The 17298-nt window shown below is 52.2% G+C and overlaps 6 protein-coding genes and 2 non-coding genes across 8 annotated transcripts; 4 read left to right on the top strand and 4 right to left on the bottom strand.

The window, feature by feature from the left end:
* Positions 1 to 2484: 2484 nt before the first annotated feature.
* VTN31DRAFT_t92 lies at positions 2485 to 2568 on the bottom strand. The gene has a single exon. It is a non-coding gene; the product is annotated as a tRNA-Arg (tRNA).
* Positions 2569 to 2587: 19 nt separating this feature from the next.
* Positions 2588 to 2659, bottom strand: VTN31DRAFT_t91. The gene has a single exon. It is a non-coding gene; the product is annotated as a tRNA-Gln (tRNA).
* Positions 2660 to 3547: 888 nt separating this feature from the next.
* Positions 3548 to 4411, top strand: VTN31DRAFT_1944 (uncharacterized protein; the record flags this gene model as incomplete). The annotated part of the gene is made up of 1 exon (XM_069402057.1): positions 3548 to 4411. The coding sequence occupies one exon, from the start codon at positions 3548 to 3550 to the stop codon at positions 4409 to 4411; it is 864 nt and encodes a 287-aa protein (XP_069257573.1).
* Positions 4412 to 5958: 1547 nt separating this feature from the next.
* VTN31DRAFT_1945 (uncharacterized protein) lies at positions 5959 to 7810 on the top strand (the record flags this gene model as incomplete). The annotated part of the gene is made up of 4 exons (XM_069402058.1): positions 5959 to 6001; positions 6063 to 6494; positions 6555 to 6691; positions 6752 to 7810. 4 exons carry the CDS (start codon positions 5959 to 5961, stop codon positions 7808 to 7810), a joined length of 1671 nt encoding a protein of 556 aa, XP_069257574.1.
* A 324-nt stretch (positions 7811 to 8134) lies between these two features.
* On the bottom strand, positions 8135 to 10263 carry VTN31DRAFT_1946 (uncharacterized protein; the record flags this gene model as incomplete). Its single annotated transcript, XM_069402059.1, has 3 exons — positions 8135 to 9133; positions 9191 to 9669; positions 9735 to 10263. 3 exons carry the CDS (start codon positions 10261 to 10263, stop codon positions 8135 to 8137), a joined length of 2007 nt encoding a protein of 668 aa, XP_069257575.1.
* A 499-nt stretch (positions 10264 to 10762) lies between these two features.
* On the top strand, positions 10763 to 12050 carry VTN31DRAFT_1947 (uncharacterized protein; the record flags this gene model as incomplete). The annotated part of the gene is made up of 2 exons (XM_069402060.1): positions 10763 to 10951; positions 11004 to 12050. 2 exons carry the CDS (start codon positions 10763 to 10765, stop codon positions 12048 to 12050), a joined length of 1236 nt encoding a protein of 411 aa, XP_069257576.1.
* A 1120-nt stretch (positions 12051 to 13170) lies between these two features.
* VTN31DRAFT_1948 (uncharacterized protein) lies at positions 13171 to 14736 on the top strand (the record flags this gene model as incomplete). Its single annotated transcript, XM_069402061.1, has 1 exon — positions 13171 to 14736. The coding sequence occupies one exon, from the start codon at positions 13171 to 13173 to the stop codon at positions 14734 to 14736; it is 1566 nt and encodes a 521-aa protein (XP_069257577.1).
* A 424-nt stretch (positions 14737 to 15160) lies between these two features.
* Positions 15161 to 16137, bottom strand: VTN31DRAFT_1949 (uncharacterized protein; the record flags this gene model as incomplete). The annotated part of the gene is made up of 2 exons (XM_069402062.1): positions 15161 to 15605; positions 15698 to 16137. The coding sequence occupies 2 exons, from the start codon at positions 16135 to 16137 to the stop codon at positions 15161 to 15163; spliced, it is 885 nt and encodes a 294-aa protein (XP_069257578.1).
* Between the last annotated feature and the right edge of the window lie 1161 nt (positions 16138 to 17298).

Here is a 17298-nt window from a genome sequence, read left to right on the forward strand (position 1 = left end):
GATCGGGAGTGAGCGTCGGTTGAGCCAGTCGAGCATTGGAAGCGCTCAATGGGCTCGAGGTCTGGATTGGTGTGCACATCACCCCAGCTCTTTGCAACTCGTCACTCCTGTCAAATCAGCGCTGCCGGGCCGAGGTCCCCCTGCTTCCCCGGCGGCCCGACCTGAGCCTAAACGCGGCGGAAGAAGAATACTAGCCACTGTAACCCAACTTCGTCTCTTTACAACGAGGAGAACCACGTGATAAGCAATCTTGAGGTAGGCCTAACCTAGGGTGTAGGGGCCGCAGTTGTAGGCGGAAATACGCAGGAGCCTTCACATTTACCGCTCCTTGGTTCGAATATAACCTTCGGGCAGGTGTACGAAAATGACGAGGGTCGCCCTTTTGCCAGCAATATGATTGTCAGAGCGACGAGCAGTTTTCTCGTCCATTATCATGATATGGTGATATGCAACCCGTCGATTCCTCCGAACTCCGAACCGTGTCGGACGCACAATCGGGTAAGGAGCGGTCGACGAAGTTACCCTTGCTCACAGTTTCGGCATTTGATTTGGAGCCGTTTCCTGATGAGCAGCACGCACCCAACGTGAGTTGCTCTGTGATTTGGTACAGAGCGCAGGTCAGAGAGGTTTGGCAGGACTCGCAGGATTGCAAGGGTTTCACGGAGCGGCTGTATGTGCCGCATTTCGACATTGAAATGGAAGAAGATACATTTCCCTACGACCTCCACTGTGCATTTCAAGTAGGTCGTCGTTGGGATAGCAGACCCCTACCTAGCGTGAGAGACACAGTTGATGTTGTTGGATCTATGATCGGCGTTCATGAACGAGGAGGCCGGTTATCATCGCTAGTGGCTATTATGGAAGTGAGGCACCACCGAGGACGTTTTAGGCGACAGTATGAGGAAACGGTGGCAGAAAAAGTTAGGCTGGTCATTGACAGTGTAGCATGATGGACACCAAAGGACGGTTCAAAGCAGTCAATAAGCCTGTGCCATGCAGAGGAACGTCTTCGGCTGTGTTCATTTACTCCAAAGAACAAGATTGTGACCGACAAAGCAGGAAGATGACAAAGCTACAGTTCTTTGAGATTGTATGGTAGCACCTTTTTGTGGCGAGTCTTCGAGCGGAATCCCCTGAGAGACGAACAGTATGACGGTAGGGGGCAGCGGCGTCCCCATTTATATGGATAGTATAGTTGAGTTTATGGTCCCGCGGGGATCGCGATCGGCGGGCGTAGGTACTGTACTTCAAGTGAAGGTAGGACTGCGGGATGCCGCTCGGACCATGACTTTGAGAGTCGACAGAAAGTACTAGCGACTTAGCAAGCAACTGTTCTTCGCGTACGTATCGAATAGGAAGATTAGTCTGTTAAGACAAGAAAGGAACGGAGGGATGAAATTTGGTAATCGCTCTGTACGGAGTAGGAGGAAGTACATATCTTTCCTTTGAACATTCATTAGGACCTATATAGTTATAGAAATGGACAAGTTTGAGGGCGTCAGATCCGAAAAGTGACTTGACCACCAACCGTTACTGTACCTCTGGTCTGGGCCTTGATCGGATCTCAGGGTCGTTAGTATGCACACTCATGAAAGATAATCGAAGGGAGGCCGTATCTGAGACGAATCTCTTGAACAAAATGCTCCGCCGTGGAAGCAGCCGTGCGGCAGACCTTTGAATGCAGCAACAGTTCGTTATCCTGATGGCCTTTGATCTGTTGATGTTTGTTGTTGGAAGGACGTTATGAAACGTCTTGTTTCTTCCAGAATTGTCAAAAGGGACGAGGAGTCTAACACGAAGACGGACGTCGCCATTTGCTCCAAGTTGTCCGGGTACGAATGGACAATCGCAAACAGCAGTGCACATGGTGAGGGTCTTTAACAGAACGGAGTGCGTTGATCTGTCGCAAGACTCATGAAGTACGCTGGTAGGCCACTCGAAGACACATTAGAGTTCCACTGTATCGAGTGTTTATGTAGACCGATTTATATTGACAGAGGTACATTACTAGTAGGTAGCATACAAGAGAAAGAATCAAGATTTGATTTGGAAGCCACAGGCAGGACCGAATTGACAGAAGATGTCAGGTGTAGGAGTAGAGCGAAATGTTCGTGACCTGTTTTACTTGGCCACTTGATAGGTAGGTAGGTAGTGGAATCGGTTGACCTATGATTTTGTTTGACTAGCATCATTTGGAGCTCACGTGATAGTTAGTACAATTTTTGCCGCTGTTCGGTCGGTCCTCGCGCGGCCTTCGGACCCTTTCACGTCACTCACTTCGTTCGTTGGCATTATTAATTGCAATTGCACAAGACCTACCTAATACCTACGGAGTACGAGCACAGTCGAGCACTCCGTCGATAGGTACTCCGTAGACTACAGAGTATTTAAACCCTACTTGCTACGGAGTAGGTAGTTAAGTTAGGTTGTGTTTCGCCGACTCCAATTCTCTCAAAGTCATGGCCGAGTAACAAAAAAACTGAACGACCGACGCAGGATTCGAACCTGCCATCTCTCGCAAGCTCAGAGAGCCGGAAACGAGCGCCTTAACCACTAGGCCAGCCGGCCGTTGGTGAGGGATTTTGTAAGGTCCCGCTCGGACTCGAACCGAGGTTGCCGGAATCAGAATCCGGAGTGATAACCGCTACACTACGAGACCTCGCTGGGTGATGGGCTGAAAAAAATAATACTATGTTCACGTGATACATAACTGGTCCTAATTAAAGCCTTGAAAATGAAAAAGTTGAAGCAGTCGATTCCATCCTTGTTACACATGCCCTTGAACCAATCACATTGGAGCGTATTGGACACACAGCCAATCATCGCTGAGATACTTCCATGAAAATCGAAATCACATGTGGCCGTGGGCCGTGGGGCAAATAATGCATGGGTTATGCTGAGTCATCAAACAGGGCTTAACGTGTCATGTGACTCAATGTCATCACGAGACGACAGTTAGCGTGGCAGGCTGACGCGAAGGCTGTTGAGCTCGAGTCTGGAATGCCTCCTGAGAAAACACATGGACAGTCGGGCGATCAGCGGCATGGAGAGCGCTCGACATGAAGTTCTGGCATGTGCTAATGCAGCACCTCGATGGATCTATGGAGGGGCTGCAGCCTATCCATAAAATGCCAATCCAGCAGGTCTGATGCGTTGGTCACTTACAAACAGTTGTCTTGCGTCTTTGCGGGCTATCATAAACTATAAAGAGGTCCGCTTCGGGCCCCATGCCTGAAACTTCTGTCCTCAACGACGCCGCCGCCTCCTTGTCGAGGTCCTGACTGCGTGTACGTTTCTTTAGTTTCGTTATTTTGGCTCAATTTTGTCTCGTTCTATGGAGTACTCGACCACTCCAGAAAAGGCTGTATCCCGAGAACAAAGAATCATTGTCAATTCTGGATGTGGAATTGCGGGCCATCGATGAGCATTAATAGTAGCTGCTGAGACAAGCTCCGTGTCTATATCCAGTCAGGAGAGAACGTGAGGCGTTCTTCTGTGTCTTGATTTTCTTCGATCGTCTCGCTCCCCTGCCCCCTACGACATCATCATGCATAAGCCGTCAATTTCTCAATTGATCTACAACGCGACCTTTCCCCATCCCAGATCCTCGGATCCTGTTTCATTCTCCGCTCATGTCAGTCGGAACCTCGTTGCGGAGGTCCGCCAGGAGACCATGTCCTTCTATGGCACCCTGAACTGCATCGAAGCGCAGTATCCCGGCTTGGACTATACCTACGGCCCGCACCGGCTGCGGTTGAGTCGATGGCCGTGGCACCGGAAGCTGTTCCGTGTCTTCGATGAGTTGGGCTTGACCGACGCCGAAATCCACTCTCTGTGTCGGTGGGAGGGCACTCGCTCGGCCAAGGAACGATACGAGAAGGAAGAAGGCATCATCGTCCGCGACACCACGGCTGACAATGTCCGTCCCGCCACCCCACGCCCTCTGCCGTCGATCGAGTTCTCACCGGCCCATGAGCTTTACGTGAAACCACCACAGTCGAAGGAGCCGGAATCCGGGGAAGAATACAGGAAAACTGGGGTCGACACTCTCTCTGCTCATCTCGATGCCGACGAGTCCAGTGACGAGGAAATGGAGAGCTACGGCGTGCAACTCAATCAGCGCTTGCTCTACGCTACGGCTGCCCGGGAACGTGGTGCCAATGTGCCGCTAGATGAGGTTTGGGAACAGTGGTTGAAGGAGGCAGCGGAGAGGGGGAACTACTCCGACATGCTTCAAGCGGTACGTTCGGGTCAACCGCTGGACGTCTCGACAATGCACTCTTCCTCTTCAAACATTTATCCCGCTCCCCCGTCGCATACGTCGCTCCGGGTGCCTTCGGTTCGCTCCTCGGCCCCCCGTTCGGAACCAGTACCCAGGCGCTTAAGCAGCGGGTCAGGTGTCGCGCGATGAGCCGGGACCCAGATTCCAGAACGCCAGTGGCACTCTCCAACTGTCTCCCAGACTATATACCTCACCTCAAGCATGCATCACGGTACTATCTGCAGGTTCAGATCCAGGCATTTTTTTTGTTCTCCAATATTTTGGCGTGTTGCTTGTTTGAGTCAGAGCACTCTTGGCTAGCATTACCCAAGGCATTTTCGTCTTGAGGTGAAGGTGAGCTGATTACTGTTTGTCTTTTCCATATCATGTCTTTCTCATTGCGATCCAGGCACACTGCATCCCTTGCACTGTCTGCTAAACGCGGACTTTTAGACTGCTTGCTTAGTCTCTACTCTCCCGGTGCTTCCGAGGCCCTATACGCCTAGCCGATGCGATGCAATATGACTAGGTAGTTCTAGAGTATAGTAGAATACAAATTTGTCTCGACTTCTAGATTAGCCCCATCAGAAAACCTGTCGGCGAATCAACTAATCCGCCGCGCCGTCGCTATCTGCTCTCTGGACCTATTCTGAGTGCGCAACAAATGACTACCTAACCGTCGACTGGCTCACTGATACGCCACGTTCGTGCCGCAGCCAAGCGACCAATTCACTCTGTTCTCACCAATCTTTCGTCATAAAGGTAGTGGAAGAGAGCCTCCTTGTCCTCAGAAGACAGTTCCTGCGGCCATCTTCGTCAGCAACCGTGCGGCTTGGTCAAGCTGCCGTCCCGCAGTCGGCAGGCGCGCAGCGTGGACACCGTTCGCGCAGACACCCCACATGCCTCTGAGGGCTCACGCGCGGTCTTGCCCGAAAGCAGATGGCGGATGATGTCTATGCGTCTGGCGAGGTCTAACTGAGGGTGAATAGTGAACGAGGTTTTGCCAGGAGGAACCAGCGCGGTTGCGGATGGTGACGTGGAGATTGGACGTTCAGAAAATGACCGGCGGCTTCATGGTTGATTAAGCATTCTGGGCTCTGGAGGGGCGTGACAAATCGTGCTGTTCAATTCATTTTGGTGTAGTTTGAGTCGGCTTCGACGCTGATTAAACTGACGTTTGCCTGATGAATGGAGCTTGGGGAAGTTGGAGGACTTGACAGTGGCTTGCTGTGTGAGGAGTAGGCGAAGAAAGGGTTAACAAAGTTTTGTAACTTGTGAGATATCTGCATCCTACTGTACATACTGTACTCCGTAGTGTTATTTCTGTAAGCGTAAGGAGATTAGATTTCAGATTTGAGTTCGAAGAAAAATTCGCAATGAAACAGGCCAATAAAATCATTTCAATCTTCGTACTCTGCTCAAAACTCGAACTTGTAACTGAAATAACTAGTTAGTTATGACAACTGATCCCGAGTGTCCGAACTTGGATAATGTCTGGGCCGTCTGGGGACTGAGAGAACAATCAACCTAGGCCTTATTTACTGCAGTCTTCTTGGAAGAAGCTTTGGCATCGGCCGCAGCTTCAACGCGTATGTAGTCCTTTGTAAGGACGTTGAATGCTATCGTTCTCAACGGTGAACATGGAGACATTCTGAATTGTAACTTTGAGCTCATGACCCCTGGCGTCGAGTGCCATCATGATCAGGGCCATTTTCTACAGCAAGTTTGACACGCAAGAAGGTGTGTCACAAATACCTTCATATGAAGCCGCCAAATGAACCCGACTGACATTGGCAAACAGGCCCCAAAGTCGTGCATCAGGTCCCTGATGGCGCCATTGTGCCGTCCAGCGACCCGGCCACGCAGCAGACTCCCTTCTTCACCTTCTCAGACATATCATTCTACGTGATCCCCCGCCAGGAGCTATGCGGGAACCTGATCCAGGTCTGCATCAACGGGTATCGCGTCCTTGGGTACCCCATCTGCATGAAGTCTCCGCGCTATGACCGCAACGAGTTCATCTTCAACTTTTGCATCGTTCTGGCCGAGGACGAGGACTTTGGCATGTACAAGAGCGTCGTCCAGAAACTGGCGGATTTGATGCATGGGCTAGAGGAGCAAAAGGGGTTTTTGTCAAGGGATAACTCCCACTCCAATGAGGGAAAGGTGTACAGTTTGTGTGAGACACTGATGGAGGATCTCAATAATTACAGCGAGTGCATGATTCCGATAGGTAAGTTCAATAATGGGCTTTTTCTTGCTCGATGAATGCTGGGCTCATATTGTGATTGAGACGAATTGAACACCCTGAACATCAAGCTTTTCCCTGTGTATCCGGCGCCTCCACAGGTCAAGGCATGGGACGTGCCCCTGTTTGCTGTTCGGTACGAGACGTTCATGGATGAAAATTGGGATCTCACTATGCAAAAGGTACTTTTGTCCTGGAGATACGGTGTCTGTGCCATGTTTTACGTATTGACACTGGACTAGATCGTGCCCTATATCAACGGTGTCAACAGCGTCCGGGTCATTTCGATCCTGGCCGACGTCGAGCTCTCACTCGCCATCAAAGCCATCCGACATTTGCTCTATTATGGCTGTATATTCCTGCTTGACATATTCTCTTTCTCGGCAATCTACGCCCCTACAGCGCAGTTCGGCTCAACGATTGCCAGCGACGAGGGCATGCAGCAGGAATGCGCACGGTACGTCAACACGCGGTTCGCGCCGGTCCCACTAGGCGCAATCTCAGGCCGGGGCCAGAGTAGTAACAGCAGACACCGCCCCGGCTCCCCGCGCAGCAGCGACGGTACCAACGGCAGTGTTCCCGGTCCCCCGGGGGCCCCGCACCCGGACATTGAAGATATTTGGCCGCTGATGGGCGAGGAAGACGACAATGCCGACCACGACCACCGTCATCCCCCGGATGACTCGAATTCATCCACGCGTCAGCGGCGGCCTCGAGTCGTTGACGGTGTAGGCCTGGTCGAACTGTACGCCGCGCTCAAACAGGGCCAGAGCGTCAAGCAGTGGTACTTGCAGCACTCGGCGAAACTCGCCAACATCGACGTCCGCCGATTCATCGCCTTTGGCATCATCAAGGGATTTCTGTACCGCGTACACAAGTACGCGTACGGCCCGCGCCCTCCGGGCTTCGTCGCGAACAACAACCATAACAGCAATAACTCAGCGGCAGCTAGCGCTGCAGCCGCATCCCGTCCGAGGACCCCGGCATCGACCGCCACGCCGCATGAGGCAGATGACCACCGTCCCACGGGATCTTCGTCGCTCCAAAGCACCCCGGGCGCCCCCAGACAAGACGATTATCGCCCACAGTCACAACAACAGCCGGACGATCAGAGCACGATCACGGACGTGCACACCGAGGTCGACGACTTCGAGAACGACCCCATTAACCGCGCGCTGGAGAAGTATCTCGATGGCCAGCATTGTTTCGACGAGATTTGTACCGAGCTCCAGATCAGCGAGAGGGAACTCACGGCTAGGTTAAAGGCGTGGCCGTGGGAGGTGCAGATCATTCATCGATAGTTGGAAGTTGAGATTATGAAAAACAATGCTTATGACTTCGTGTGAAGCTCGAAACTTCCAAACAAACGCGGTTTGCTCTGGTACTCCGTAGTCCGTACAATAACGCCGTGCATGCCCCTCGTATTGTACATGATAACCATAAAGCTGACCCCGATCACCGAGCCCTGCGCCCAACTCCACTCCCACCCTGATTGAATCCAACCGAGCCCAATTGCATGCAAAAAACATGCCATGATTGATCAAATGCTGTTTTCTTGCCCATGTCGGCTGAAACACAGAACCTGTGGTGTACATAGGAGAAAAGAGGGAAAAAGAGAGGCAAAATCACTCCTGCTCTTCATCCCAACCTTCGAGTTCCGCCTTCTCCAACTTCTTCATGATAGCTGGATCGAAGATGGTCTCGCCCTTACCTGGAACCGTAGTCTTGCTGTCCTTGAACACCGGTCCGATGCAGTCGCGCCACCGTTTCCGCCGGTCCACGAGCGTGCGCGCAACGTCACCGATGCCCGGACGGCCCACGCCCGCGGCGCTGACGACGTGGCTGCCGCCACCCGCGCCGCCAGGACGGTGCTTGGCCTGCGAGCCCTTCTTGCTCTTGCCGAGCGTGCGCGTGCGCTTGAGATAGGCCTGCTGCACCTGCGCGTCCAAATCGTCGTGGATCGTCATGTACTCCTGATAGGCCATGCGTTCCTTGGCCAGTTCCAGGAGCCGGGCTTTCCGCGCCCCGTTGATGATCATCTGCTTTTTCAGCTCGGACTGCAAAAGACGCAGCCGCTGCGCGATGTCATCATCGTAATGAGCGTCAAAGTCCGGGTTGTCGTCCGGCCCCAGGAAACCGACGTAGCGGAGCTCGGCCTTGAGCCGCTCGTCGAGCTGCGCGTGTTCCAGTTTTGCCGCGGAGACTTTGAACCCGCTTGGTGAGGCATCCGGGAATGCTGTGGCCACGGGTTGAGGCTTGTCCTGCTTCTGTTCCGACGACTCGCCGGATGGGTTGTCCACGTCCATCGAGTCGACCCCGTTCATCGAGGGATCTCCATTGGCCCCGTTGGCAGTGCCGTTGGTTGTGCTTTCGTCGGGTGGTGCCCGGTGCTCGTATCGGAGCATGGAGTAAAGACGACTCACAAGAGGCCCAACCGAGACCTTGTCCGTCTCTGCGACCTCATCTGTGATTTGATCGATGCTTCCGCGACCTTGATTCAGTGGGAGGTGCTCCCGATCAGGGTTGGCTTGCTCAACATTCAAAGTGCCATCCTCTTCGGCCCAGATTTCCGTGTAATGTTTCTTCCCGCGTCGTGGCATTACAAATGGAGTCGTTCGATCACCCTATTCGCGTGAGTCAGCGATGCGAATGGACTGCCGCAGGGAAGATGCGGAACTAACCCTCTCTTTGAGAAACGCAATGTCTTCCTCAGTCAATGGACGGACATAAGGCTCCACGTAAGAGGCAAAAGTATTTGCGCTGACTTGGTTCGACGGTTTCGAATTGCTGAAATCCTTGTCCGGGAGGGTTCCGGCCATTAAATGACCGAGATCACTTTTGGGAAACGAGGCTACCGAGTAGATTTCCTTCTTCTCCTCGTCGGTCATGTTGGAAGTGACTTCCCGAATATGATAGATTGTCGGATCAGGAAACTTGAGCGGGTTGGGACCAAAAACTTGGTACTGTGGAACTGTTGGCGCAGGCTCCGGTTGATGCGAGTCGTCACTGTCCTCAGACTCCACGGCTTCCTTTTCATCGGCCTTGTCAACAGCAAGGGATTCCGATACAGGAACGCGCGGCGGTGACGGAGTACCAGTGGCAACAACATGTGATCTTTTCGATGATGGAGAAGGAGTTTGGCGTGTTCGCTTACGATCTCCTTGCGAATACGTCAGCTTGTTCACGCAGGGCCATTATTCACGCTGGTTGGAGTATAGCACTCACCGAGCTCGCCTCCATCCTGTCGAGTGACTTCATGCGCACCCACAGCCAGTGGACGATCTTCTCTGGGTGGTCGTTCCTTGCGCTTTTTGAGCTTCCCTCCTTTGCTTGCGTGGCTTCCGTCCTCGTCGTCGTCGGCTTCCCTTTTTAGCTTGACGCTCTTCTCGGCTTCCATCTCTTGCTCGCGCTGCTCCTCAACGACTTCCTTGCGCTTCAACGACAGCTCGCGCATACCCGCATTGCAGATATCGCCCCGCGCATCGGCCATTTGGCTCAACTGCTTGAGGTGTTCGCTCAGGAGGTCCAGCGTCTTCGAATCCGGGATGCTTCCACCGCTACCGTACCGTTCGAGGATGTCGGCATATTGAACCGTCGACGCGGGAAAAAGTTTCGAGACGTCATTCTCAAGGTACCCGGAATGGGACGTGCCTGTTGTGGTGCCGATGCTGAGTCCGGAACTTGGGGTGGTATTGCGGCTGCGTGACCGCCGCCCGTCGCGACCCTTACCCTTCCCTTTGTTCGCTGCAGGCATAATGACTTCAACTGAAACTCGTGTCTGAGCTAGTCTTTGATCAAATTGTCCGCTCGATCAGTGCTCTAAGTTGGATGATCCCTGACAACCCAGACCAGCGGGAATTCACGATTGGGCCCAATACAAGCAGACCATGCTATCAAGCATGGAGTACCATCTGTTCGATGGTATGGACTCGCCGTGAGAAATATGAGAGATCACTCAAAACTCAAAAGAACCAGCGCGTTGAATTGTACTCTCGTTCAACCAACTACCTACCTATGCAAGTCCGGTCTTGCGGCGCCATGATCACGTGCTAGGGTCTCGCCCCCGCAGACTGAACGCGGATTCCGCATCACGTGTAAAGTCTCAGACTAGGCAACCCTAACCCTTATTCACGTGATCACCTTGCTTTAGTCATCAACGCGCTGAATTCCCTCGTTGCTTTTGGTCGTTGTTCGCGCTTCACCACTTCCGTTGACTGGAAGCGTTGCTCGACCCTAGTTCCGAGATTGTTACGATGGCTACTCCGTCGCCAGATGAGCCTTTTTGCAGTAAATGCGTGAAGAACCGGCCCCTTAGCGATTTTGAGATCAACAAGCAAGGGAAGAGGAATAGAACATGCAAGCGTCACACGCGGAAAAAACGTCCTCTGCAAACTGATGAGTGGGATAATTTCATTTCGCTTATTTGCAGCTGGAATCGACCTGTCAGTAACGCTGATTTCGGATTGAGCAAGCCGCAATCTAATAGTTTGACAGGATCAACATGAAATGTTGAATGGAAGCTTCATGTTCAATCTGGACGCGTTACCCGTCAAGTTCGGCCCTTTGCGTGTAATAGTCAATGAAGACAATCCGGAGAAAGTCTCCCATACCATCCTCAAGTCCGAGCTGAATGTGGCAATGCGAGACCTCAACGAAATCATCTGGAGGAAAGGGGGATTTCGCTTCAAGCATGTCAGCACAAACAGCCAAGCTTTGGTATACACGTATCATTGTTCTCAGGATTTAGCACGGGCCAAACCTTATCAGTCGGAGGTGGAGCCAGAGAAGCGCCGTGAAGGCAAGCGAATGGAACGATTCCCATGTCAGAGCAAGCTCACCATGCGAGTCTGCGTCGTAACTCGAACCCTCTTCCTCACCATCCGTCACATGTGGCATCCGCCATACGAAGAGGTCCAAGTGCCACCGGAGGTGCGAGATTTGATTAGCTCCCGCGCCTCAACCAACAATGTGAGCGAGATATTGCGTGAGATTCGGAACCTTCCCGAGGCCCGGTCGGTTACGCGCCATCAGGTCTATTATCTCTGGAAAAAGGCAAAAGGGGGCACCTGGGCGCAGCAGTCAGACGAGTCGGTCTCAACCACTGCACTTTTACCTGAAGACAGCAACTGTCAAGATTCCTATGCCTTCTCAGCGGGGGACGTCAGGGACCTGAGTCCTTATGCTCCCGGAATTCCACAGGCGGAATATGTACCACGCGCGGAATTTGAGGTTCATGCAGCCGCTCGCAGCCAACAGCCGAAAGACAATCCGGGGCCAGAGGTGATGTCCGAGACAGAGCAGGACACAAATGACGATCGACCATTCGAGGTGCGCTATGCCGAATTCAAAGACGGCCTCCAGAAAGCAATGTCAATCCTAGATGAACAAGCCAAGAAACAGAATTGGAAGTTTGTGAAGGAAGTCATGAAAACATATGAATCGCTTTTTATATTGGCGAAGGAACTTCAGCACCATCAGAGATACGGCACAGACCCAAAAACTTACAACTATAACCATCCGGCAATGAAGTATGTGCAATAGGACATGGTTGTGGGCGTGATTGGAGTTTCGGTTGGGAGTTCATAGTCTTTCAGTTGGTATACATCCTCGAGCGCTGTATATAGAATTCCTCTCATAATTCGCCAAAACTCGGGAGTTGATCGAGGTAATGAATCATGCGGGGCGGCACAGTGTTGATCGCGCATAGGTTATGGTTAACTACCTAAACATCCGAGTCCGCGAGATGTAATCTGGTCTCTCGATAGAGAATATTCTATCCAGATACTCTGTCAGATTTATTCTTCTATTTATCCAGGCCAAACGTCATGACTGTTAACAGTACCTATCCTGGCTGGTGACTCCAGCTTGTGACACTGACTGACTGCCAACTCAGGCCCTGAACGAAAGTTGAGTGTAAACAATGGGTACGGTGACTTGACAGTTGACACTGCCAGGCCCAAGCTAGACCTCAAGCAAGGGATGCCATGCTCCCCCCCAGCACTTCCTACCCACACGCGAACGTTAATTATGTGAGGAGCATTTATCCTAGATTGACGTATCAAGAGGGTTAGGAACCATCAGAATCTAATAGTTGATTAATGGAATAGTCGCGTCAGATTGATAAGCAAGCTACCTCACCAAGCCAAGTGACAACAATGGCATTGAAGTTGAAAAGAATGGCCGATCCTTGTCATTTGTTGACGAAGAATAGTAGTACATTGTCAGGGCCGGGTTCGGCAATGGAATCATCAAGGACGTTTCAGACGAGATGGTTCACTGTGATGGGACATTCCTTCGCATCCGAAGACGACTGTTCCTGCAGACAACATTCTTTTCCCTATGATCAGAGAAATTCTGGAATGAAGGTAGAGTCTGCCCAGGACTGTTCTGTCTTTCCCCCAAAAATAACAAGCAGCACTGAGACTCAACTCTTCATCTGTTCACCCTCCGAGAGCTCTTTCCTTCTGGACCTTCCAAAGTGAGAAAAGAAACCGTGAATGAATTATGCTGAAGTGAACCTGTTCACGTTCGAGACGCACTGGAGTGCGTCTTCGCTCGTCTCTCTTTTTTTTTCCCTTTCCTTTGCCCTATTCCTGACTTCTTTACTCACTGCTATCGCCATGTATCTATCGGCTCGATTGTATCAAGCACAGTCTGTAGTATGATCCTAATGCCCATCCGCCATGCCGACTACCGCCGTCACTTTCCTTGCAGGGCCAGGCACTCTCAACTGCGGGAAGCCCTACGTCAATGTACGTGCACTTCGCATTGGAAACGGGTCTCCGACTCAGATTCGGTCCAGGAAAGTATTGATACTCAACTCATCGTCGAAAACATCCAAACTCTCTTCAGCCCGGACACGTCGGATGCGAATTCCACCTATGGTCCCTTGTTCATGCCGACGCTGGACCCGTCGAGCCCTTGTCAGGCTGTAACCGCGCCGTTTGTCCCCGAGAATGTCACGACCCGGGCTGATCTACCAGATAACTACCGCAATGTCATCGGATTGGCACCTTGGGTGTCTTCGCCATGTGCCAGGACATTCCTGGCTGCGTCTCGGGAGCAGAAGGCACGCGCTCTCATCTTCTACCAACCTGGAAACACGAGCCTGGAGATGCCTCCACCTCCAGAGAGTGCTGTCTGGGGTAACCTGACATGGGAACAGGACAACACTTTGCCGGTCTACGCGATACCGGGCCCGCAGGGGTCGACGTTGATGCAGGAGTTGGCCCTGTATTCGGGACATTCGAGTGGACATCGCAATAACGCGACGATCCCAAACTCTAGTGTCCCGGTCCACTGTGGGAGGGTGTATGGTCTCCTTCATGTAGGTAAGAATCAATGGCGGCCCCTCTGTTTCGTTGGTCTCGCTGAACTGACTTCGGAAGCACAAACGGACAACTTGCCAGTGAACCCGGTTGAAGGCTGGGCAGCCATCCTTTGTTCTCTGGGAGTTGTAGTCATAGGCGCAATCATTTTCTTGATCGCCGTGCGATTCCGCCGAGCGCCATGGCAAACGCCACGAAGACGACGTCGCAGCATCAGAGGCAACGGACCGGACGGCGCCATTGGCGGTGATATCGTCCTGGAACTACGGAGCCGACGCCCAGTGGTCCCGCAAGAGATAGTGAGGCAGTTGCCGATGTACATATGGCAGGAGCCAACAAGCGAAACAGACAAGCAAGGCACTCCGGAAAATCTGACACAGCAACACTCGGAACCAAGCTCAGTAGCAAAAGGAGCTATGCCACAAGCCAATCCTCCGACTTCAAATGGGCACCGACGAATGTTTTCGCAGCCGATGTGCACGATTTGTCTAGATGAGTTTGTCGCGGGAATTTCATTTGTGCGAGAGCTCCCATGCGCTCACATCTTCCATCCAGAATGCATTGACACCTTCCTAACAAACGAAAGCAATGCTTGCCCTTTGTGCAAGGCGACCGTGCCGCCCCCGAGTTCTGAAGAGGTGGCCGATTCCAGGGAGCGACAGAACCATCGGCGAGGACGTCTGGAAGGGCAGCTTTTCAAACGTACATGGAACCGACTGCGTGCTTTGATGCGTCCAACGCGGAATTTCCATGACATGGAAGCCGGAGGTTCTGCTCGTCGGCCGGGTCCTGAGAGTCAAACGCAGGAAGAAGAGGCAAACCCTGCTTGGAGACGGAATATTCAGCGACGAGCAGGGGCATTTCTCAATCCGTTCGCCGAAGCTCGTGGTAGGAGGTAGACTCTCGAGTCTCTCCAGAGCCGCCGCAACATGAGTCCTCCCCATGATGAAGTGTGGCGATTGTGCCGAACCTCGCAGTCATGCCACATTCATTTGACATTTCTCTTCGCATTCAACGTTGCATATGCTGGCGACGGCGCAAGAGTTTCGTTGCATTGCACGGTTTGAAGTTTCGGTGATTTCATGTTCATGTATTCTTAGTGTCCCCGTTCTATGTATCGTCGGTATCTGGGAGTGTAAGAGATTCGATACCCGACGTCAGTCAAAAAATTCATCCCAAAGTGGAAACATGGGAAACGTAGGCTGGTCTTAAAGAGACGACCAAGAGTAGATATTTGAGGCAACGGTGCGGGTCTCGGCGCAAAAGACTGGCAGAGAAACTTCCAAGTACTATTCCCCCCCGCCTCCCCGGGCCAGTCATGCATCAAGCATATTTATCATGCTTTCCACGCGCCCTCATATCCAGCACCTCCTCATGGTAATTCCCTTCCTTCCTCGCGCGCTTGAGGCGCTTCACCTCATGCTCTTCCAATCTTCTCCCCACCGCGGCCTCGAGTTCCCTGCGCGTGACCTTTTCCCACGCTTTACTCTCCTTGGTTGCCTTGACCTTGGGTTTGTAGCGCGCCTGCATGCGGATCCGCAGCGTCGACTCGAACGCAATGCTTGTCGCATCGCCTCGGATTTCCACCGCGCCGGATTTCCCAGACCCTTTCTCCTTCACAGCGATGAATTTCTCCCCATCGCCGGCGTGCGTCTGCAGGGCGAACATCCCTGGTGTATCCGGCGGTTGGATGATGCGGAAGGATTCGAACGTAGAAATGGCGTTGGCGTTGGCGCTGAGGATGCCATATTTATCACAACCTAGATACCTGCAAAAGAAAAACCAGTCAGCATTCTTCTTGCTTTTTTTTTCTTTGTCTTCCTCGAACGTGAGGCAGTATTCAGACAAAAAAAAACGTACTTCCCATGATGCCCCTTAAAGCTAATACTTTCCGTCCCCGCAACCTTGGTCGCAACCCACACCTGCCGCACATCATGCGGCTCTGCCGTCCGCGGATCCCCCTCAATCATATTCTCCACTTCACTTGCAAACACTTTACCATGGGCGTCGCACGCGAGACACGTCGGCGGATCCGACGGCAGCACAATCAAGACAGGCCCGTTAATGTCGCCGGGGACATCGGCAGAGACCCAGCTCTGGTCATCCGCGGTCGCAACTGCGGCCGCGTCCTCATCGACATCATCGGCGGCGGCGGCGTCGGGGCGGGATGGATCAGTAGTAGTATTAGTACTGCGGCTGGACTTGGACTCGCGATGATGATGTTGTTGCTGGTCTTCGGTTGCCTCGCGGCGTTTGCGTTTCTTGGACTTGTCGCCTTTGAAAGTGAGGGGTTTGACCATTATTGTCCTTGTTGATTTTCACCGGAATGGGAGGCTGCGTCGGGTACCTCAGGTTGTGATGACTTTGATGGTGAACTCGATGACGAAGGGATGTCATTGCCAGATCTAACTAACGCGTAATCTAGCCCTAAAGTCTTACCAAGACAAGTATGTATTTCCGTCACGTGATTTGGGTTTTTCCTTTCAGCTCCGATGATGGAGGGCTACAATGTCCTTGAGTACTGAAATGTTGCAGTCTTGCAAATAATGTACTACTAGATAATATGCATGTCATTGGACGCCAAGGCTCAAATATACCAGCGCGGAGTAGCCCAAGGTGAAGCTTGTCAACATGCATAGCATCTCCGAAAAAACCGAAACGGAAGACCACAACTGAACCACTTCTACCCCGACATCATCACCGTCATCATCATCGCGACTTTGCCATCAGCAGAGATAGCGTTGACGAACCGGGTCCATCCATCCAGCGGCAGGACCAGAACCTCCCCTCTTTACCGCACAAAAACTGTAATCAAACGAACATCATTTGGAACGGTTCCGTCAACGGATCATGTTTGGCCGATTGATTCAATTTAGTGCTGTTGCAAGATCATCAGTATCTGAGACCCATGGTAGGAGAGCAATGGTCTACTCACGCCGCACGACTCGCAGGCGCAGGAGTCGCAGGTGCCAGAGCAGCAGTTGCAATCGCAGGGATTCATTTTGACGGTTGTGAGATTTGTTGAAACGTTCCTCTCGGAGAGACGTGTCCGTGTAGAGTGAATCGATGAAGCGGATAGCTTTTGAAAATGTTGATGGAGGAGAATGGAAAGCTCTGAGAAGGGGAGGGTTGAGGCCCTATTTATATCTTTGATTCTTGAATCTATCTGAATCTGCCCCCTCTGCTGCTGTTATGAAAGTTTGTCCCGAGACAGCGGCCTGTGCTCAGGTAAGTCCTCGCATGATTGGTGACGAGAAGTTGAGAATTTCACCGAGGACGCGACAACTGCGATGCGAGCGGCAAGAGCGGTTGATGTTTTGGCGCCTGACGTGGGGGGGTGGGAGTGGGAGTGGATTCGATACTTTCGAGGCTCGACCGTCGATTTAGGGGCATAGGCCTTCAGTAGTTAGTAGGCTTTTAGCCTTGAAGTTAGTACGAGTGCTTCGTAGCGTGAGATCATT

This window comes from Thermomyces dupontii (assembly GCF_041956625.1).
Source record: "Thermomyces dupontii strain NRRL 2155 unplaced genomic scaffold VTN31scaffold_10, whole genome shotgun sequence".
Classification (NCBI taxonomy): Eukaryota; Fungi; Ascomycota; class Eurotiomycetes; order Eurotiales; family Trichocomaceae; genus Thermomyces; species Thermomyces dupontii.